This window comes from Castor canadensis, chromosome 1 (assembly GCF_047511655.1).
Source record: "Castor canadensis chromosome 1, mCasCan1.hap1v2, whole genome shotgun sequence".
NCBI classification, from domain to species: Eukaryota; Metazoa; Chordata; class Mammalia; order Rodentia; family Castoridae; genus Castor; species Castor canadensis.
In genome coordinates this window covers 208166087-208189089 of record NC_133386.1, presented here as the reverse complement: position 1 = coordinate 208189089, position 23003 = coordinate 208166087, and the positions used below count along the sequence as shown (strand labels likewise).

The 23003-nt window shown below is 57.4% G+C and overlaps 1 protein-coding gene across 6 annotated transcripts; it reads right to left on the bottom strand.

The window, feature by feature from the left end:
- Window positions 1–878: 878 nt before the first annotated feature.
- Window positions 879–17137, bottom strand: Dusp8 (dual specificity phosphatase 8). Of its 6 annotated transcripts, none has more exons than XM_020168752.2 (7): window positions 17007–17137; window positions 10093–10408; window positions 8461–8599; window positions 4836–5002; window positions 4083–4242; window positions 3785–3908; window positions 879–3553 (listed from the first exon to the last, which is right to left on the bottom strand). In XM_020168752.2, exons 2-7 carry the CDS (start codon window positions 10321–10323, stop codon window positions 2488–2490), a joined length of 1887 nt encoding a protein of 628 aa, XP_020024341.1. In that variant the 5' UTR covers window positions 10324–10408; window positions 17007–17137; the 3' UTR covers window positions 879–2487. The 6 variants fall into 6 exon arrangements, with proteins under 6 accessions (XP_020024341.1, XP_020024339.1, XP_020024340.1 ...); XM_020168750.2 differs by lacking the exon at window positions 17007–17137 and adding an exon at window positions 16737–16863; XM_020168751.2 differs by lacking the exon at window positions 17007–17137 and adding an exon at window positions 16098–16187.
- Between the last annotated feature and the right edge of the window lie 5866 nt (window positions 17138–23003).

Genomic DNA, 23003 nt, shown 5'->3' with positions numbered 1-23003 from the left:
ACTCCTGGTCCTTCTGGGACAAGTCTCAGACTCAGATCTCTGCCCTCTTGATAGGCAGGATTTGCAGGCCCAACCACTAGGCTCCTGGCTTCAGGTAGCCCCTACCCCAGCCCACCACCAGTCCGAAGAAAGAGGCAGCGGAGGCCTGGGGAAAACATCCGTCTCAGGATTTATTACAACACATTGTTTTCAAATACAAAAGGAAGGAACAGGAAAAGTGCGGCCCACTGGGGGCAGGGTTCCGATGGGGCAGGTGGGCCAGCACCCTAGTCCTCAGGGACCAGGAGCCTTGAGCAGGGGACTGGCCACCTCTTCTCCGCTGGACTTTCCAGCAAATAATAGGAGGGCACCAAGTCCATTCTGGGTTATCCCAATGCCAAGCAGTGGCCAGGTGGGAGGGGCAGAAGAGGCTTGGAGAGACTCAGCCAGCTCTCCATACTTGGGACAGTGGGTAGAAAGTGACCAGGAAAGGGCTGGTGCCTCACCTCTTCCAGCATATAGGAGGAGGAGGCGGCAGAGACAGGATGTTCTTCCCCATCTTGCCTGCTCACTTTGGGGTCCCCAGAGCGAGAGCAGAGACAGACTGAGACCAGGGTGCCCCATGTGCTCAGGAAAGAAGCCACACCCTAGTAAGGGGAGGGCGGGGCCACAGGCCCCACCCCAGAGTTTGGGGACCCAACCAGTGGCCCCAGACCACTGTCTCCTGGACAGTAAAGGGGTGGGGGTGAGGAGGGGGGAGCCAGTGCATCCTCTACACCCAGGGTCACCTCAGAAACCCAACGCAACAGACAGGAGGCAAATTTACATAATTAATAATAATTAACCAATAATAATAAATACTTAAAACCTCTAATCCACAGATTGCAAATACAATGATAGCTTATTTTCTCAGGGATCAGGGTGGGTGGGACAGAGGGAGCTGAAAGAGGACTTTTCCTTAAGAAGGAGTGACAGGAACACAGGGCTGTGGATCAAAAGAACAAATAGCGAAGGGGCTGTAGGGGGCAGACAGGGGCCACCCCAGGCCTGCTCCAGGACTCAGTCCTGCCTGGGCCACTCTGCCACCAAGCCCCTGGCCTTTTTCCAAAGTGACGGCCCGCTCCTACATTCTAGGACATCTGAGGGACAGGGATTCCCGGTCCTGCCCCCAAGACCTTGGGTCCCAAATGACCCAAGAGGGTATGTGGCAGGAGTGGCTGGGGCTTCTTTTCTGCCCTCACCCCCAGGTTGACCCTCCTGGGCCAAAAAGCCATCTGGAGGTGGGGGATGGCATGTCACCTTGCACACACTGGGAGAGCGCTCTAGGAAAGAATACAGGGGCTTTCTCTCCTGAGAGGCCCTGTGGGGTTTGGGGCAGGCAAGGAGGCCTTCTCCAGCACCTGCTCTCATCTGGGGTCTTTCTTTGCCTTGAGGTGGCCCTCTCACAGGCTAAGGACTCACCCTTGGAAGTGTAAGAGTTGGGCAGGCCTGCTTGTGAAGGGCCCCCAACCTGCCAGTGTACCCCTAAATTCCAAGTCCTGCCTGGACCTGCGGCTGGGTTGTGGAAGAGTCCAGAACAGGACCCTGGCTCCACTTCCTCCTCATTCCTGGGCCCAGAGCCTCCCTCTGACCAGTGGAGCAGGCACTAGCTACCCAGCTCCTCCAGCCTGTTCCCAGGTAAAGCTCTTTTGCTGTGCTTCTGTTGGGCAGTAGGCACCTGCAAAGGAGAGGGGAGTGGCTGTTCTGAGAAACTGGACAGCCTCAGGCAGGAGGAGGGGACATTTCCACCCCATCTTTGCCTTGGAGTCCACCTCAACTGACTGTCAGGAGCCCCCTTTGCCCAAGCCCCTCCACACTGGGCCAGTGCCTGTCAACACCTGCCAGGGTACAGCTCTGGAGTGACAGGCAGCAAGGGTACCTTCCATGTCACTGAGACCTGACGCCTTGAGCTGGTAGGGGGCTAGCTCAAGGGCCCAGCTGGGGTCTCCTGTGGGCACAGTAGGGCCACATTCCCTGCTACCTAAGGCTTTGGTGCAGAGCCGGAGACAAAAAGGGAGAGGAGAGGAGGTGAGTGGAGGAGAGGGAAGAAGGTTCTGCGGCTCAGTTTGTGGCAAAGAATTTTTTTTTCCTTTTTCCCCTTTTTCTTATGTAAAAAGTGCTCAAAAGCTCGGCAGCTCTTTGCAAAGTCAGCAATGTTTCCTAGGCGAGGGAAGAGAAGGAGCCCAGACCTGGCACCCCAGTTTGGGACTGAAGGTGGCCTCATATTGCTTAGAAACGTGTGTTTCAGTTTAAATACCAGACAGTAAAAACAGAGCTTGGGACCGCCCCGCACTGTTGCCAAATCACTGCCAGAATGAACAGCTTAAATAAATAAAAAAATCGAAATATTTACTTCTCGATAAAAACTGCAGTAAAACCATTTACCTTTCTTCGCATTATATATAATATATATTTATGCTGGGCCCGGCTGGCAGCCCAGCAGGGGATTGCTGACGGCAGTGGAGGGGGTCATGACACCTCGATGACCTCCACGCTGCCGGAGAAGCTGGCCTGCTTGCCCAGAGCCGCCAGCTCCTCGCCGCGCGCGCGCCCCTCCACCATGCCCTCCTCGAACTCCATCTGGCAACTGCGCCGCTTGAACTGCGCGTCCGGGGCCGGCTCCTCCGGCCAGCCGGTCCGCACGTCCCGGGGCTCTGCCCGCGTCGCCTCCCGCCGCCGCAGGTCACCGCTGCTGGCACCGGGTCCCGGCGCAACCACCCGGCCAAAGGCCGGGAACCGGGCGCTGCCCGCCCCCTGCGCGCCCTCAGGGCTGAAGCACCACGGCCCATCGGGCGACGGCGTGCCCGGGGAGTCCAGCGGCGGCACCCAGGCCCCGGGGCCAGCCGGCTGGCCAGGGCCGGGCAGCCCGGGCGCTGACAGGGCCGAGAGGCCGTGCCGCGGAGTCTGCCGGGCTGTGTCGCCGAAGTTCAGGCCGAGGCCGTGCACCGGCGAGCGCGCAGGAGAACCGGCCAGGGGCCTTGGCCGCCGGCGAGGTCGCGGCCTCGCCTCTGGTGCCACATCAGGGCTGTCGGGGCTTGGCGAGGGTAGCCCCAGTGTGCCCCCAGACGGGCTGTCCAGCTTGCAGAGCTTCGGGGCCTCGCCGGGGTCGGGCGGTCCAGGGCAGTCAGGCTGCCTGCTCGGGGCATAGGCCGACTTGATGTCCAGTGAGAATGAACGCTTGAGGCGATTGGTGTCCTGGAGGCGGTCAGAAGAGAGGTGCAGGCCACGCAGGCCCTGCTGCAGTGCGCTGGTGGCTGGCGCCCCAGTGGGTGCTGGTACCTCTCCACCAGCCCTGGGACTGCCCTCCCTGGCTGTGGTGCCGGCTGCACTGCCTGTGGCAGCATTCTCTGAGGTAGATGGTGGCAGCCTGGGCAGTGGGATTCCTGCTGCAGGGCCCTGGAGGGGCTCTGGGGTTCCTAGGTGGGGCGGGTCACCCTGCAGGGCAGCCAGCAGCTTCAGGCTTCGCTCATACTCCAGCAGCTGACCCAGGAAGTTGAAGTTGGGAGAAATGGAAGGGCGCCGGTCCTTCACGAACCTGGACAAGAGGTGGCTCGGTTGGGAGAGGCACTTCCCTCAGGCCAGGCTGCCCCAGTGCTCCTCCCCACGCCTGCTGTGTGCATCATAAACAGTACTTAACTATACGGTGGGGCTGGGCTCAGGTGTCCCCCTCCCTGCCAGGGCAGTGGGGTGGGCAGGTGATGGAGAGAGGAAGGGATGCTGTGAGCCATAGGTTGCGCAGTTCCAGGTACCAGGGCCCAGGAGGTACCTGTAGGCATCATCAGAGGACATGCCCATGGTCTTCATGATGTAGGCGATGGCAATGGTGGCAGAGCGGGAGATGCCAGCCAGACAGTGGACGATGACCTGGCAGCTGGACAGCTTGGCTTTATCTGGGGGCAGGTGGAAGCCATGTGAGGACCGAGACTGCACCATCCCTCACTACCCCATGTTGAGCACCCCACCCTTCCTACTGCCCAGCTACTTCTCAGGTGCCCTGCCAGTGGATGGCCTCAGGCCAGCTTCCCTCTAGTAAGCCCCCCACCTGCCCTCTTCCTCCCCCTCACCAATGAACTCGATGGACTTGTCCAGCCAGGGCAGCAGCTTTTCACAGTAGTTGTCATTGATGGGAATACGCATGAAGTGACTGTCGCAGATGAAGTCCGGCTTGGGGCAGGAGTTGCTGGCATTGAGGACATAGCTTATTCCATTTTGGGTCATCAGATCCTGGAGGGATTGGAGGACAGGTTGGAAGGAGGTGGTAGAGAAGAGAGAAGCCCCCCGGAAGGAGAAGAAGGGGGAGGTTTCCATTGTGCAGTCCAGAAGGACTTATATCTTAGGATGTTCTGATGCTCTGGAGCCTGGCTTTGCCTATGTGGAAGGGGCTAGGCCCAGCAGCCCCCTTCCTTCTCAACCATACAGCCCATGGGCCCTGTGCTGCAAGCCCCACCCATAGCCTGAGGTAGACGCCTAGGAATTTTATGGTTGCCTGGGCGGTGGCTTCACCCTTTTCCCTTGTCACCATTTTTAAAACACGGAATTCTTTCTGAGCTGGCCACAGGCCCAGTGACAGCAGCAGTTTGGCATGCAAGCTCCCACTGGGAGCCTGCTTCTCCACCCAGCCCTGCTGGGCCCCTCCCCCCTAAGCCCTGCTGAGGTCCTGAGAGGGTTGGGGGGGTGGAGGCCCTGGGTCTTCCAGTGTCCCCCCCAGTCCCCCACCCCTGCTTGTCCACAGCCCTCCGCCCTCCCCCCACACCTCAGGAGCTAATTCCTGAGCCCTTGCCTCTTCCCATATCAGCTAGCCTCCCCTGTGCACACACCTTGTTTAGGACATCTTTCTGAGAGCCCAGGTAGAGGTGAGGCAGGATTCGGGTCAGGCCCACACTGGGCACTGGCAGGCAGGGCTGGGAAAGGCTCATGGATGGCAGGGCAGCAGGCTTGCCCTCACAGAGGCCGGGGAAGCAGGAGGAAAAGGTGGCAAAGCCCCCTGTAGGAGGAGGCAGAAGCAAGTTAGGCAATGCCAGCTGGACAGGAGAGCCAGCCCAGGACCAAGATTTTACCTTTGAGGCTCAGCTGCACTCTGCCTACTCCCCGAGCCCAGCCTGCAGCGGGCAGCGAGACTCTGGTCCAGGCACCTACACTCCTGCTGGCAGGCAGCTCTGCCACGCTGGGGGCGCATGCTATCGCCCATTTACAGCCCGCACCTACGCCCACACTCTTCCTTACGCTAATTAGGGGCTGGCCCAGAGGACGCTGCTGTGATGCCCATAAATGTGGGGTTGGGGTCGAGGTGGCCAGCTGGCACATTATGTGGGGCCCAAGTAGAGGCTAGCTCAGACCTCAGTGGGGGTCTCCTGTTGAGAGGAAAGCCCCTCCCCAGCCCTGCACACTACTGGCCTGGGGCTGGGTGGGGCCTTAGGCCTTCCCTGGTGCTGATGCAATTGCTCCCTGCCTCCAGTTGGCTGGGAGCCCCAGGCCTGGGCTCTGGTGCCAGGCCTGGGAGGAAAGGCCTTCTAGGGGGCCCTCCCCTCCCCCAGGCATGACATCACCCACTGGAATTGGCACAGCCTGCAGGGGCATTTGTGGTCTGGTCATGGCTCCACTCCACTCAGCGGGAGATGACAGAAGAGCGGGGAAACCTGGGCATGCAGAGCACACAGCCTGCTGCTCGCGGCTGGCTTGCCACCTTCAAGTCCTGAGGCTTAGGCTGGAGAAGGAGCCTCTCCACCAGCTGGAGAGACCCAAGTTTGAATCTCTGGTATGTCTGACTCAGTGACCACAGGCAAGGCACACCTCTGGTCTCAGTTTCCTCATCCTGCCTGCTATACAGCATTGTTGTGAGACTCAGAGAAGACAATGACCACGAAGACATGAGAACAAACTGACACATCTGACCCGGCTAGGGTAATAGCTGAGCCTGATGAGACACTGGGCAGAACCTACTCAGTAGCTACCAGATCTTGGCAGGGCAAGGTGACCTGACCTGCTCAGTAGCACTGGGACTGTTCACACATCTGGGGTGACAAGCCCCCATGGCAAGTGGGGTCCTGGCTCTGGCCTCAGCTAAACCATCCAACGCACGAGACAATGGTCTAAGGCCTTCCCTATCCCATAGGAAGAGGTGAAGGTGGGGTTTCAGGCCTGGGGGACCCCCACACTCTTTCCCGACATGGTCTGTAGAACAGGTGGGAACCAGGAAACCTAGATAATACCTGAGGACAGAGAAGCTGATGCCTTCACCTTCAGGCCTGGCCCCAGGTCATAGATAATTGGTGCAAACTCCCAACCAATATGCCTGTGTGTGCTCTTTGTACCCTCAAAGACAGTCTGACTTTGGGGGACCATGGAGAAGGGGGAACCTCCAGGCTGGGGGAGTCAAGGCACCAGCCTTGGAGGAGAAGCAGTCTCCTCCTTGGGAGCTGGGCAAACAGGGAGAAGCAGGTGATATTGGCACCAGTTATGCCACAGCTCACAGGTTCCCCAAGGGGAGGCTGAGCTAGACTACAGCAGCTCCTGGGTAAGAGCCTACCTGTGGCTTAACCGGCCAGGCCCCTTTCCCATCCCACCCTGGGTATGACAGTGCTACAGCAGGAGTGGGGCGAGGACCTCAGCACCTTCTCTCACAAGCCTCCCCTGTCAGGGGAAGAGGTCCCCTTCCCTCCACTGGTCATCCCCATCCTCTGGAATTCCTCAAGGAAGACATACTGGCCGTGGCCTGGCTATGTGATCCTGGGATATCACTCCTTCATTGGTGGTGGGCAGCACCCCTCTCCCCTACTCAAGACCCTTCCTTCTCCTATCACTGTTCAGGGCAGGGCCAACTCACAGCAGGGGCTGTGCGCCCATCAGAGCCTGTGGACAAAGCTAACAGGCTGTCCTGAACTGGGGTCCTAGTGTAGTGTTATCTTATACCATGGTGGCCAGAACTTCTTCCTGACTTGGCCTTTGGAGATATGAGGACACATTTTGCGGGGCTGGATACCCAGGACAGGAGAAGCAGGTGACAGTCCAGAAAACTCAGGGAGCTGGGTGGGGCACAGCTAGGTCCCCCAGGTGAACCCTCCTTGTAAATCCCATCCCAGGGCTACCCCACCAGCTGCTGGATGAGGGGGCCCTAGCCTTCCACACTGTCCCTACCCTCGGTCCCCAGGGAGACAAGCTTTGGGCTGCCCTGCTCCGGCTAGGGATGACACTGTTCTGGGACCCTCTTTGGTTTCCAAAAGGACCTGTGGCATCCATTCCTGACTAGAGAAGTGAGTTGGGCCCAGAACATCTACAAAAAGCCCCACACTTCCCTATTCTCCCCGCTTGTTCAGCCTCCAAACTGAACCTAGGAGATGAGGGCTGGATTAGAGTGTGGTTCCCAGAGTTTTCACACATGCATCACAAATCACTAATCCCAACAGGCTCAGGACCAGTACAAATACCAGGAGTAGGACACACACACACACACACACACACACACACACAGAGGCACACACACAGCTGGTGATTGCCAGAGGCCCTGAGCACCACAGAAAGGTCCGCACTCCTTGGCACGCAGGCCCAGTTCAGGGCACTCCTATCCAGACCCACATGGTGGTAAGTCCCTGCATATAAAACTGAATCCCCCAAGCCTCCTTGATGCCCTCAGGGCTGGACCCCTGTCACCTCCAAGCACTGGCAGCCTCCTTCCCAGGTAGGGCTGGAGGTCACTGGGCTCACTGGATGCAGGTGCCAGAGGGCTGGCCTGGGAACCCACTCACCACCCCACCCATCCGTGGCGTGGTGGATGTTCAGAGTGCCTTATCAGTCCTCCACACTCTCTACCTGCTTGCCACTGCCCGTGGTGTGGCAGGAGTAGTGACAGACCCCTCCGCAGGCCAAGAAGGGTGGGCATCCCTGGAACAAGCCAGCTCCATTGGCTCTTCCAGAAGTGGGCCACCTCCCCAGAAGGATGGTGTACAGAAACCCTCTCAACCAGTGCCTGTGGGTGGCAGTGTGAGGTGCATGAGTCAGTGTGAGTATATTACTGGAGGGCTTCCTAGCCTCCAGTCTGAGGGCCAGCTGGCTAGGCTGCTTTTGGAGCACAGAAAGCCCTAGAGGGTCTTCTGTTGGTCCCCCCCCAGGCAGCACCAGGATCAAGTAGGCTGTTGCTGGGCAACCTGTAGTCAGCTTGGTAGGGGAGGAGGGGTTTCCCAATCAGAACTGCATCATTGCCTTGCTCCCTCTCTACTACTAGCTGACCTTGTGGGTTTCCTCTTGTCCACCCCTTTACCTGCTGGGGGCAGAGGTGGGCACATGTTACAGGATTCTGAAGTGGGGAGACTAAGAACTCCAAAGGTGCTAAGATCCCCCACTGTCCCTGCAGATGCTGGGGTTGTGAAAGCCCAACCCTAGCTAGGCAATACTGGGAGGAGGGGCAAGAGGGTATCCCAGCAGCCCTGCCCGGGACCCAGAGCTCACCTGTGAGGATGGCCACACTGTGGAAGCAGCCGTCCAGCTTGCTGAGCAGGATGGACAGGAAGCTGTCTGCTGCCAGCACACTAGCGTCCCGTGTGCTCTGGTCATAGACCACCACGTCCTGTGGTTCTGTGGCCTCCACCTGGGGGACATGAGGGCAGAAGTAAAGGAACTGCAGGCACCTGTCAGGCTCCCTATGATCTGCTGCTGCCTGCTGCCTCTGGCCCAAGGGAAAAGCAGAGTGTCAGGAGGGAGAGGCTGCTGTCACCCTGCTGCCTGGGAGGACAGGTGCCCTGCCACAGACCTCACATACTCCACCTGCCCAGGTGCACAGGTATGCTCACCTGGACAGGTGTAAAGACCCATGGTCCTGTAAAACAGGCCATCAAATCAGGCAAGGAGAGAAGGGCTGCTGCTCTAGGCAGCCATGCCCTCACGCACACTCACAAGGGTGAAAGGAACAGATCTAGGTCGGTGTCCACTGTGGCCAGACCTGTATCCAGGAGACACAGGTGAGTGTGACAAGGTCCCTGGGGCACATGCATTACCACTGCCTTTGGGTGGCAGTGGAGCTGACTGCTGAGCCAGTCTGCCTCTCCTTCTCTTCCCTTTCCCTCCAGCCTCCAATGGAGAAACTGGGACTTCCCCAGTGCCAAGTTAGGAAGCAGCTGCTGGAAGGAAGGGTTCCTCCTACCCTTCTTCCCCACCTTGTGGGCCCTGGGGCCAGATGTTGAAAGGCTTTGCTCAGGCAGGCTAATGCCCTCACCCCAAGCACACTCAGCCTTTAAGTCAGCTGAGCTGCCAACCCTGGGCTGGATGATGTCACCGGCAACCAATAGGAGTGCACTCTGGCCAGAGCCCTCCCTGAGGGTGATTAATCACTGGATTCCCCCCACCACTGGAGCCACAGGGAGCCAATTCTGGCTTGGAGTGGGGGACTCCCGACAATCGGCCATCCCGCGTGGGTCCTCAAACATCCCAGCTTGGAGTGGAAGACCGGAGTTGGGGGAAAGGCAGGGCATGACAGAACCCCTCCCCAAGCCTCCTGGCTGTTGGCAGGCTTCCTCTCCCCCCCTTCCACACAAGGTGGTGGGAAAAGATGGTAGTGCTGCCTGCACAGGTCACTGGCCCTGCTGGTCCTTTCCCAGTAGCTGGACTTGGTCCCAGGGAGAAATGAACTGTCCCTTCCAGGAAGGACGTTCCGGGGGGCTACAAAGAATTCTGGGTTGTTGAAGATTCCAAGGGTGCTGAGGACATGGACTGCTAAGTGAGAGCCCCTTGTCCTACTCTCCTGTTCTCACTGCAGTCACAGTGGTCTTAGTGGTCAGATCCAGCAATTCCTCTGAGCCTCGTGCCACCTCCATACCCCCCCTCTCCATCCAGGGGATATGGAGGGAGGCTAAGAAGGTTTTGTACAGAAGGATCCCCTGAATGGGAGCTGCCCTACACTGGCCCCCAAAGCTGTGATCCCAAGGAGACAGTTTGGTTTTAGGGGAAGAAGAAAAGCTGCCTAATGTGAGGGATACAGCCCAGGAGCTCAGCTGTTGACTCCAAAGGCAAAGGCTACAATAATGGTGCACCTAGGAGGGGACTGGCCCTGGGGACTGGATGCACATGGAGTGTGGGACATGGTACCTGGCTACGCACAGCTGGCTGGATGAGCTCAGCGATGGTCACTTTGCCCTGCTGCAACCGCCGCTTCACCAGCTTGGAGCAGCAGATGTTGACAGAACTGAGCACATGCCAGCTGTTGTACTCCACGAAGGAGCGGCTGTCGATGACCAGAGGGCCCCCAGGCCCGCCCCGCAGTAGGCTGGCCAACTTCTTGGCATCCATGACCTTCCGTGGGAGCCGGTCACCGGCCATGGTGGGGCAGTGGCAGTGGGGTGGGTGACCCCTGAAGTGAAGAAAGGGTGCAGTGTTCGGAGTGTCCTAGTTCATGGTGCCAGATCTGAGGGAGAGGCAGGACAGTCAGCAGTGCTGTGGGCCCTGAGAGGCAGCTGCCAGCAACCAGCAGGCCCCATGCTAAGACTCTGACATGCGTGCACCTTCTGGCCCTTCCTCCCAGATGAATCAAGGTCTCACCCAATGGGGAGAGTGCACAGGAGAGGCCCTGTCCAGTCCCTGCACTAGTGGTGTTCTGGTACCAGGTGCTTGCAGGACATACCAAGGCAAATGAAGACCCAGAGGGAAGTCTCAGGGCTGAACTGGCTTGAGGGTTCTTTCTCTGGGCTCTGGGGTGCATCTGCTAGAACTCTAGTCTGTGGCCTCTGCATCTTCCCCACCCCAGGCCCTGACAAGGCAGGATGCAGAACTTGCCCCCAGCTCCTAACTCCCAAGCCCTCTGCCTTCTTCCAAGCTAGCTGCCCCCAGATCTGCCCTCCTTTTCTTGACCAATCCCCAGACCCTCCTCTGTAGGGGTAGATCCCTAAGCAGATAATCCAGACCCTAGCGAATGGTGGGGGATGGAGTTGCCTCCACTGGCTAATGGGTTCCTGAAGGCTGCAGGTCAGGGTGCAACAGGGGCGTAAGTGTATGTGGGAACTCCTCTGCTACTGCCATTGTCCCAGTGCTGCAGGCTGAGGTTGACACACATGGCCTGCAGCACAAAGGGAGGGGGCTGAATATAGCAGGGCGCTCTAGGCACAGCAGAGGCTTGGAGTCTAGGCACCCCTTCAGGGACTGGGAGATCCCAGGATGGGCGAGGTGAGGGCAGCCCTTGGATTAAGGTTGGGTGCCTGGGATCCTTGGGAGTGTTGGATCTCAGCATGACACCAAAAGCCTCCTTCTATGGGTTTGATGACAAGCCCCTGCCACCTGCCAGCTGTCAGGCTCCATTTTCCCTGTCACCTGCCAGCACTAGACTTTCTCTAGGCCCTCTCAACCCTCACACCTCCCCCCAGGAGGCACTTTGTACCAGGATGACCAGTTTGTTTTAAACATGGGGAAACTGAGGCTCAGGAATGGGGTTAACCCAAGTCTACACACAAGAAGGCTTGGGAGAATCCAGGGCTCTGGGTAGTACCTGCAAGGTCTATGCCCCCAGCCCCACAGTGGCCTTTCAATTGGGGTTTCACTACCATACCCCTACTGAACTTGGGGTATACCCCCAGGGCCTGTGGCAAAGGACCAGGCTGGGCAAACTTCCTTACCAAGCCCCCAAACCACTGTTAGGGTGCTGGAGTGGAACACCTTGAATACACAGGTGCTGGGAAACAGACAGGTGACTGTTATGGATTCTGCACAGCTTAGGGTCAGCTCCCAAGTGGTGGGTGGGGACTGCTAGAAGGGTCCCAGAGCAGTAGGTGGCACAATAGCAGGGCAGGTGCAGCAGGCCCTACCCAGTCACTCCCTGCTAAGGTAGTGGGATGGGCTAAGCCCCCTCCCTGCACTGGAATCCTGGTAGGAGCTTTGGGCTCTCGACACATCCTCTGGTCCCCTGCCTGGCCCTTCTTCCCACTTGGAGCCCTACAGCTAGACCCCCTAGGGTGGGGTGTCTGTCCTCTGACCTCCCTGGAGCCAGGGAGGCAGCTTATGCTGAATTATAGAGTTGAGACTGAGGGACTACTGGCTACCAGGAACTGGGCAGCACATGGTCAGTGGGGGGGCCTTGGGTTTCATTAATGATACCTGTGCCTGTGCAGTCTCACCTTCGTTCCTCCACTAGAAGCCAAGATATGCTGCTACCCTCCTGAGAGTCATGCAGAACAAGCTTAATAGCAAATTGCACCGGTTACAGAAGGGGTCCCAGGCTGCAGAAGGAGACCCTGCTTGCAGAGACAGTCCTAAATTAATTCCTACATGAGCCGTTTTAGGAAGTTTCCTGAGTTCTACTTGAAGAGGTAGTAACAAGCCGTAACTACCCAGGTCCCTTGGGCCAGAGGAAGGGGCAGGTCTTGCAAGCCTGGCAGAATCTCTGCTGTGAGCAGTGGAATCAAGAGCCCAGGATCCCAAGAGGGCAACAGTAGGGTGGGGACACTGGGGCTCAAGGGACCTTTGCTGGGCCTCTTGGCGTGGCCACTCAGAAGCCTCCACCTCCTTATCAGCTAAGTTGGGGTGCTGTCTCTCACCTGAAGTAGCAGATGCAGAGAACTCCTAGTGCCAGGAAGGAGAGCAGCTGCCCACCTCTATCCTTAAACTGCGGTGAAGGAATTTTGCTGGGTAGAGGGGAGCCCACCCTGCAGACACCTATTACAGGGGGGACACTGAGGAGGGAGGGGAGGCCCGAGACCCAGAGGGAAGGGAGGGCAAGTCCAGCTTCAGGGTGTGGGCAGGGGGTGGAGGTGTGGGCCACTGGCTCATGAGCCTGGTACCTGGTCTCCACCCTGCCACCCAGGAAACCCTGGAACTGAAGCTGGCCCTATTAACTGCTGTAGTATTGTTATTTGCAGTCGAGGGGGACTCATTAGCAAGTTAGCACCTCCACCATCACCATGGCAACCACAGAGGTGCCAGGCAACGGCTGCTCCTGCAGCAGCTGCCACTGCGCAGGCTCCTCTGCAGAGCAGGCAGGTCACTCCTCCTCTCTTGCTCCCACCCCTGACAGCAGCTGTCTGGTAGCTGGGGCTAGTGACAGCCCCACTCAGATGATGAAGCCCCTCCTCACATCTCTGCCCTACCTGGTCCTAATTCCCAGCACCCACCCCTGCACTGCAGCTTGCTGGCTCCCCACCCCTCTTGGAGGCCTTTTCTGCACTGTACTGGAAAATCTGGCCTGAGCGCCCCTCCTGCAGGATGAGCCTGCTGCTGCAGGCTGCCCCTGTACTGTGCTGCCTTCCAGGGGTACAACCTTCCAGGGGTTGCCCTGACCTCAAGCTTCAAGAGGGCCTGCCCTCTCTGACTGAGCTCCCCAAGATGCTGTGGATCAGAGGCCCAGAACTAGGAGTAGGTGGCTGAGGGTGGGGAGAGAGGTGTTGGTTGGGTCAGCCTTGAGCAGGTCAGTGGCTAGAACAGGCCAGGTGAGATGGGAGCAAAGCTCCAGAGAGAACAGCTGTCACCCTGCTCTTTCAGAGCTTGGGGTGGACAGGAGGAGAGCAGGTGGAGACAAGACTCTCCAGGCAAAGCCCTAGATCCTCGTCAAAGGGCTCTGAGCCAAGGAGACAGCAGCTTCCAAGTCCAAAGTCAGAAGGAGGCCTATCCCAGGTCGCGCCCCTTGAGGAGGTCCACATCAGCCTGGCTGATAAGGGCCGTCTGGATGGGCAGGAACACACCCCTGTGCACACCGACAGGCATTCGCTCCTAGGACAACCTACCGTGTCCCGTGTCACACACGGACATGTGCACAAACCTGAGACACTGGAGCCCTCTTGCAGTGCACATACACTTAAGTGCACACTTGCACACACATCCTCACCCTCTGCACACCAAATCCTCTCAGGTCAGGATACCTGTAACCCAGGTACCAGATGCACAACCTCCTCACATATTGGGAGCTCCCACACCCAAGGCCTCCCACAGCACGTTTATATCCCTGAGCACATATGTGACCGGTAAGTCTGAGTCTTCGGGTAGCATCCTTTCCAAGCTATCTCCTGCTCAGCACCTAGTGACAGGGAACTTACTACCTCCAGAGATGGCTGCTAGGGCCATCAGAGTGGAGGACAGGGACTGTGTCTCTTGTCACAGTGGCGTCTCCAATCCTGCTTACAGCCGGACAGGTGAAGAAGACAAGATGCCAGCTCATTATGTGACATCTATGGATGCTAGGAAGGATGGCCTGTAGTGGCCAACTCGGGTAGGTAGGGGTTTGAGTGTTCACAGGGATCAGCTCTACCCTCGTCCACTCTTACCAGACTCCTCAGTACCCTTCACCCTGGGGAGGCTGTGGCCTTGTGAAATGGAGGGATGGGTAGGACCCACCTCAGTTCCCAGGAGTGCATTTGGGCCAAGCCTGAGGTGGGAGGGGTTGGCATGGATGCCTTTGAGAGCAGAGGCTTGGACTCCCTCCATTCCCATCTGGTTTGTTCTAGACCCACTGATCTATAGAGCTTGGGCTGGTCACTGTGCCCACACTATGCTCTGGCCACACTGAGGCTTAGGCTTGTCACTGTCCCCATACTATGTACTGGCCAGCCCAGGGCTTCCTGAGAGGTCCTGGCAGAGGTGGCCTTGACCCATGTAGCCCTGGTGGATGGCACCTTCCCTGCTTTCTCTCTGAGGTGCATACCTAGGCTTCTCCAGACCCACACATGCCCCATTGAGACACCTGGCTGGCTGAAACTTCTGGACAGAGACAGCATCAGCCCCAAAGGAGAGATCTGGGGAGAAGTCCTGAACATACTGACTTAAAGCATCTTCTGCATCTGTGTTCCCAGAGTTCTACTCCCTCTGAGGCCTGAAGCCTCCCCAGGGGCTAAGGGCAGGAGGAGAGGAGAACCTGCCCAACAACTCTCCTGAGGCCGGAGGCTAACTGCAGCAAGAGGTATTTCAGTCAGACTTAAAGACCAACTTCCAGCTCCTGGTCATGTGGTCTGCCCACCTTGCAGGTGCTTGTTAACTGAGAACCCAATGCACAGAACTATTCTCCCTGTACAAGGGCTGGGCACTGCAGGCCACACGCATCCACCCAGCTGCCCTTGGAGCAAGCAGGTCTGAGGGTGGTCTACTAGCCCTTGGACTTCCACTCAGAACCGCCCCCCTCCACCAAGGGCAGGGGCACACGGCAGGAAGAAGGCTGTCCTAAGGCCTGCGGCACCCCACCCCCACCCAAGCTGCACAACAGAGCGCTGCAGACGCAACACAACGTCCTGCCACCCCCTCCTCCACCCAGTCTCCCACCCCATCACTGCACCTCTAGGGCCCCCAACCCCCCCATGCAGACCAGCACACCTTCACAGCAGGGAGTCAGGAGGCAACTTCTCCCAGAAGGGATGACCTGGTGGGGACTGGGTCTATCCTTGCCCCTTGCCCCAAGAGCGGCTGTTAGGTACCTCGCAGCGGGCCGCTTCCCCCTCCCAGGGTGGGCAGATAGGCCTGGGAGGCTGGCTGCAGGCGACCGGCTGTGCCGGCCCCTCCCCCAGCATCGCGCCTGCCTCTGCGGCTGCAAGGAACGTTTTTATGCCGCAGAGGCCAGAAGAGCACCCCGAGATGGGGGTGCCGGGGCCGTCTGGCCAGAGAGGGGGATCTGCAGGTTCTCCCCGCGGTACGCAGAGCCCTTTTCTGAGCCTCCCGCAGGCCGGAGCCTTCCCTACTGCGGGGAGGCTTCGCATCTCCCGGCCGTCTTCGGCCTCGGACTTCCTCCTTCTGGCCCCCACTGCGGGCGCCGCGCAGGAACTCGGACAGATCGGTGCTGGACCTCAAATGCCGCCCCCCGATCCTTAATTTATGTCCTCCCAAATAAGACGGAATAGAGGAGCGGGAATGGGGGGAAAGGCCACTAAGCGGCGACGGGGCGTGGGTCAGGCGGGGGTCCACAGTGCGCCACGGGAGGCGGGAAGGGCTACCCGGTCCGCGGCGTCCTAGCGAGCCGGGGCCGGGGCCCGCGCCCGATGTCCCGTGGGCGGGGACCTCTCCCGGGAGCCCGCCGGTGCTGCCCCCATACGCCCCCGGGCCGGGCGCTCCGGCTCCGCGACGGCCGACCCCTCTCCTCTCCGCCGGGGTCCGCGCGCCCCCGCGCCCCTCCCGGCCCAGCGCCCGCTCACCTGGCTCTCGCTCGCCGCAGGGGCGCACCGGGGACCCGCGCCGCGCTCAGGGCGCCCGCTCGGCTGCGCCGCCCATGGGCCCGCCGGGGGCCCGCGCAGCCGGGGCAGGGGCCGGAGGGGCGCGCGGGCCGCGTCGCCGTCGCCGTCGCCGCCGCCGCCACCGCCGCGGGGAGCGCTCGCTCGGGCCGGGGCGCGCGCACTGCGGTCGGGCACGCGCGCTCGCGGCGCGCATCCCAGCCCGCGACTCCGCGGGCGCGGCCGGTGGCTCCGGCCCGGCTCCGGCTCAGCGTCCGGCGTCCGGGTGGGGCGGGGGCCGCGTAGCCGGCTCGGCCACCGCGGGAGCCGCGAGTGACAGGCTCCGGGCGGAGGGCGGGGCCGCCGGCGGGGATGAGGTCATGCCGAGCGAAAAAGCCCCTGACGTCACCTGCAGCCAATCAGCGCGCGCGGCTCGGGGGCAGGTGACGTCAGCCGAATCCCGGCCCAGGGTACAGATTAGAGGCCGCGGCCGCGAAGGCTCTCTGCCACCGCCCTCCGCCCCTTGCGCTACGCGCTTCTCCGGCACCGGCTCTTAAAGGGACCACGCGACCTCCCGGTCCCTTGTCCGAGCCCAGTGGCCGGCAGCAGTGCTGAGGACCCCACCTCCAGGAAGCCTTTCCAGCCCGGGGCTCCGCGTGGCTCGGACACCCCTCTGTCTCGCTGCGCACAGAGCCGCGGCCTGATCTGCTGTCCCGGTCCTGCTGTCCTTCTGCGCGATGATCCGCTCCCTGCCCGCCGGGATTGGAGCTGACGCCGGCTTTTCTCCTCCCCCCACCCTTTGTTCAGCCGGGCCGCCCGCCGGGAGAGCCCTCCCCAGCCCCGGTGCGGTCCTCGAGTGCGCGCTCGGCGAGCTCCGCCGGCGAAGCGCCTTACCTGCAGCGTCCACGTTACCCTTTCCTTGACCCCTGGAGGTGGGAGCCTGGATATCCATTTTGCTTGGGAAGCTCCGAGGCGACAAGGTTCGCCTCAGGTCACATATCCTGGGAACGCTGGCGGGGTGGGGGTTGGGTGCTCCAGGACTCGAGTGTTCCCCAGGACGGCGCTGTCCCCTAGCTCTACCTGAGACATTCAGCCCTTGAGGCTTCCAGTGAAAAGCCGCCCCTAAATAACCTCCCACACCCACCCGACGCTCTCCACGAAGGCCACGGAGTATTGGTCTCTAGCCCACCACTGTGGGGATACAACCACGTGATAGACTCCCGAGTTCACAGCAGGAACAAAACATAGGTAATTACAACTTGGACCACTTTACAGGGACCAGGCACAAAGGAAGGGGTGGGCAGTCTCAGGCCACCCCATGAGGTGCCTACTAAAGAGGCAGCCTAGCTGGGAGGGACCTTAGTTGTTTCTGGATGAGGGCCTGGTGAGGCCCCAGAAGGCAGGCCCAGTCAACCATCTATTGAGTCATCAGATATTGACTGAGCCTCTTCTCTGGGTCATGCCCTGTGCCAGGCAGAAAGACAGTTCTGAGAATGAAGCTGAAGACCTCTGTCTGGGAGCTGAGACGCTCTGGGAGTCTTTGGAGGTAAATATTTTGGGGGTTATGGCAGACTCCTCCTTCTCTTTTTCTTTTTCTTTTCTGGCACTACTGGGAATTGAATCCAGGGCCTCCAGCTTGTGCTCTACCACTTGAGTCACACCCCAGTCCTTTTCCTTTGTGTTTTGTTTTTGAGATAGAGGCGGTCTTTGCGTGGACTGGGCTGGAACTGGACAATCTTCCTGCCTCTGCCTCCTGAGTAGCTGGGATTATAGGTGTGGTGGTACACACCTATAAAGTGCCCAAACTGGGCTTCTGTGTGGATGCTGGGGGTGGTCCTTCTCTCACCTGGGCCTCCAGTCAACAGATGTCTCTTAGGGTCACCCTGGGGCTTGGAATTGCAGTCCCCTGAGGTGGGAGAGAGCTGGGAGACAGCTGGTTAAGAAGGTTCTTATGTGGCAGGCATGACTGACTGGGCCAGACCCCTCCTGGGTGAGTGGGTGCTCAGGACCCCAGGCTCAGAGTGCAGTGACCACCCTGGGGATGGGGGTGGTGTGAGCAGCAGATGGGTGCTGAGCAGGAAACTGCAAGGGCCTCCCCCTTTCCCACACTGAATCCTGCTTTGTAAGGTGCTTAGGAACTGCTTGCAGCTCCCTCCATCCATAGCCTGTGGAGAGCCTAGGCACTGTGTGAGAACCATACACGCATACAGAGTAAAGGAAATGCATTCCTGCCTCAGTGCCAGCCAGGATAAACAAACAAACAACTTGGGGGGTGCTCTCCCCAGAAGGAAGCCTTGGAAGCTGGGTTCTCTTTGGGACTGATGCTTCCCTCTGTCCCTGACCCATGCTGGCCCTGGAATGAAGGAGGAAGCCCTGAATGGAGATGGACCCTGAGGCATGCATGCCCAGGTCAGCCTGGGATGGGGAATGTGACCCTTCCTTGATGGGTTTTCACTCCCTCTGTGTCTGAAGAGTCAACAGGCTGGGACCTGGTGGTGGGCAGGAGAATTTGGGCTGAGACCTGGATGGGTCTGGGTGATGGGAGGGTTACGTGAGGCCCAGGAGGAGGCTGTAAGAGGCCAGGGATCTGCAAGTGTAGAGTTTTTCAGCTGCTAGAAGAGCTGTCAGTCACCTGGTGGTGGTGGTGGAGTCTGACTTAGCTGTCTCCCTGCTCTCACAGGTGCCTCAGAAGTGCCCACTGGCCAGTAGGACCTCTGGTTATGCCTGGGTCAGGCCATCCCAAGCCTAAGCAGGGGCAGATGGTGACCTGGATACTACTGGTTGGCAGGGGTGGCAGGCAGCTTCTCCTGGGGAGGGAAGTAACTTCTGGTCTTTTATGTACTAATAGTTCTTTATATCTTAATTGCCTTCTGCAATTTGGGCCTGCCACAAATAGGATGGAGGGTTTGGCAGGTGTCACTCAGAGAGCAGCTCTTCCTGCGCCATCTGCTCTGAGACCTTGGGTCCTCCCTATTTGCTCTTTCCCTCAAAACCTCAATACTGGGGCATCTTTCTGGGGTATCTCCAGGAGCAGTAGCAGCTGGGGTTCACGTCCCCAAGCCCAGTGGGCTCAGCTCAGAGACCCTGGTCTATTCCTGGTGAAGGTGACGTGCAGGAGTGGATGACTACAGGGCTTCTGTGAGCCCAGCACTCACAGAGTGTTGCTGTCTGTGGGTCTGGACCCAGCTGGTGGGCTGCCTGGCAAGGGACAGGTCCAAGTTCGGGTTACCAGCTGAGCCCTGGAACCCACGGGTGATCCTGCCACTCTGGCCCGTGTCTTCTGATGCCCTTCGGGATCCCTGACAGGTGCTGACAGGCTGGGGCAGGGTTGGGGTCGCACCCTGGCTGGACTCACTCACCAGGTCCGGCAGGTGCTTCTAGCTAGGCCCGCTGGGCTGTCCACGCGCGCCCTCTGCTGGCCACCCTCACCGCTGAGAAGTGGGTCCCCATTAGAACCTAGTCTCCCCCTCCAGCTCTCCAGCCCCTGGCACCCACCGTTTAAGTAGGTGGGTTTTGACAACTGTATGCACCCATTTTTTCACCACCCATAAGAATACCCTTCCCCTCCGAACTGTCACAATCAGTTAGTGTCAGTCTCAAACTCCACAGAAATGGAAACACCGCGTGCATGTTCTGTGTCTGACTTCTTTGAAATTCATCCATGTTGTTGTCTGTGTAATGTTCTATCTTGTACTGCGCAGTGATATTTGAACAAATCCTCTCCTTTTATAGTTTAGCTTATCTTCATATTTTGGCTGTTTAAACAGTGCAGTGAGTGGCATTCTTTTAATGTCTGTAACACACACATTTCAGATTGCTTTCTTGCCTAGTTTTTTTTTTTTTTTTTTTTATCATGGCGCACTTAAACTTCCAAGGAGGCACAGAGAACAGTGTCACAAGAATCTAGTTGCTAGACTCAGAAATCTCAACCCTTTCCCTTTGTTTGATTCAGACTGGAATGACAATAAGCGTTTAGCCAAAGCTCCCCCACCTGCACCTCTGTCCCACTGCAACTGCTACCCAGGCTTGGGGATGCCCTTGCAGCTTACTGCGCACAGAAGTCCCGGGTGCAGTACTGGTTTTATTTTGTGTGCTTTGAAATGGTATTTTGTGTATTTATATTACTGTAAGTGTCACGTGTCGCTCTTCACATTCCTATCTTCTTCATTTTCCTGTGTGCGTATCCTTGTTGATATAAGTGAGTCTAGTTCTTCCATTTTAGCGGCTGTGTAGGATTCCCTGGTGTGAAGGGCAACACGAATGGATCCTGAAAACATTATGCTGTCTGTGCCACAAGCCAGGGACGAAAGGACAAACACTGTAGGAGTCTGTTTTATTTAGACATTGGTGGATACTCTGGACAGCAAGGCAGGGGACTGAGACCAGGGCAGGTGGGCTGAGCAGCTGTGGGTGGGTTCCACACTGAGTCTTATACTGTGGACATCTGTTCTTACCTGGCTGTAAGGGGACATTCTTCAGCTTCCCAGTCTAAACTCACTAGGCCTGGCCTTCCAGCTGTATCCTGGGCTCACCCTGTGCCATCTTGGGTGACTTGCTTAAGCAGTGTGTCCAAAGAGCCATCAGGTGCCTTACTGGCATATGAAATCTTGGCCCCATGGCTATACCTCTTCTCCTGAGGGTCTTGTCTAGAAACTGGGGTGCAGGCCAGGCCTTAGAGTTACCCCCAGAGGGCTTGGTTCCCCCAGTGGAAGGAGCTCAACTTCACGAGACTACCAGGTACCCTCTTGAGGCTTCCCATAGCCCAAATTTCTTGGATACTCATCTTTGGGGATCTCTTGTCTTAAGAGCCATCTCCATGGAATGGCATGGTCAAGTCCCTTTGAAGATTATTCTTGGGTCCTGTCCTGGGTTTTGCCTGGCATTGTGGAGACTGTCTACTTTGGGAAGGGGTCTGTTTTCATTTAGGACATTTTTAGGCCCCAGACTGTGACATGCTCCTGCACAGGAGCTCTGTGCTTCCTCCTTGCTAAGACAGATCCTAACCATGCATCTGTCTTCTCTGGGTGACAGGCTCATGTCTGTCTGTTAGTCAGTCCCTGTGTGGGGCCATCAAGAGCAACCTGGCCCCCAGGCTTGGGACATCAATCTCTGTAGGAGTCCCTGGGATCTTACCAGGCTCAGGGCGATCTCCCTGGCTTGGACGTATTGTGGTCGTTGAGACAGAACGGTTTACGCATGGACCCATCACCCTGGTGTTCGGTGTCATTTTGGAATCTCAACAGACTCCATCTTGGGAGGGTTTGGAGCCCTTCCTTGAGGGAATCCCTGCTGCAACTTTTGGGGCCAGCTTCCAGCCAAGTGGAAGTTCAGGGAGACGAAGTCTCAGTTCTCTGTGTGGGGTCATGTGTCCTCCAGGAGGTCCTGGTTGTGACTGTTGGGGGCAGGGCACAGCGTGCGTTCTCTATGGCGTCCCCTGTCCTGTAGGAGAGAGCAGTGACCACAGCTTACTTAGGTGGCTTGTTTCAGTCCACATGCTTTCCACACAGCCTCTCAGCATGGGCTCCGTTCATGACCACCTAGAGAGAGAGTTGGGCAGGGACCCTAGTGCCCCACCTCCCAGGGCTTGGTAGGACCATTCACTGCTGCTCCAGGGAATTCCTCCCCATGTGTGAGTTCGGCTGTGTGACCTTCTGGCCCCGTGTTTGTATGGAGATCTGTTTTTGTCTCTTCTTTCTTGTTTTTGTTCTTTTATTTGGGATGGTGGTGCCGAGGATGGCCCTTGCACATGCCAGGCAATATTCTCCCACTGAGCTACACCCTAGCACTGTCTGTTTCCAATCATGAGTGGGTTTGAATTTTACGAAGTGTTTTCTCTGTATCTCATGAGAGGACCATATTTTTCCTCTAATTCTGGGTCTGTGGTAAATTACATTGACTGGGTTTTGAATGTCAACTCCATCTTTTGCTCCTTGTTGACTCTCAGTATCCATGGGTTCCAGGACTCCCGTGGATACAAAAATCAGCAGATGCTCATGTACCTTATACAAAAAAAATTAAATCTGGATTGAGAATTGCAATTAATAAACTAATGATTTTTTTAGGTATAATGATGTCATTTTGGTTTTGTAAGGTGTTTTAATTTTTATTTTTTTTGGTAGGACTGGGGTTTGAACTCAGGGCTTTGCACTTGCAAAGCAAGCACTCTACTGCTTGAGCCACACCTCCAGTCCATTTTGCTCTGGTGTTTTTGGAGATGGGGTTTTGTGAACTATTTGCCTGGGGTGGCCTCAAACAATGATCCTCATGGTCTCAGCCTCCTAAGTAGCTAGGATTACAGGTGTGCACCCCCCTGGCATTCAGCTGGTGTTTTAAAAGCAGCATATGGATGGATCCTGCATAGGATGGAATTTTTATTTTACATAAACTACATCACCAATAGCCAGTGTTATACTTTTATCTACAGACTAATGGCAGGGTTAACATTTGGAAGGCATATTCATAATCCCTCCAGATGTGGCTGCCCCTTGCATCAACTATCTCTCTCTAGTCACCAAGCATTTATTAATTGACAGATGTTAAGAATTATTTTGGATCAGTGCAATGGCTGATGTTTCATGTACGTGAATTGACTAGAAATATTTTTGCAGGCACACTGGTTCTGAATTCTGCCACTATGATATTATATCTATCGTGTAAAAACTTCCATGCAAGTTCCTTGTCAGAGGATCCAAAAAAGAGAGGGAGTGAGACTTCAGAAGTGAGATGCTGAGTTGGTTAATAAACATTTCTTGAGTTTCAAAATTAAAAAAAAAAGCCTACTGAAGCCAGGCATTGCGGTTCTTGTGTATAATCCAGCCTGGGAAGCTGAGACAGAAGGATTCCTAGTTCAAGGCCAGCCTATCTCAAGAAAAAAAAAAAAAGAGTAAAAAG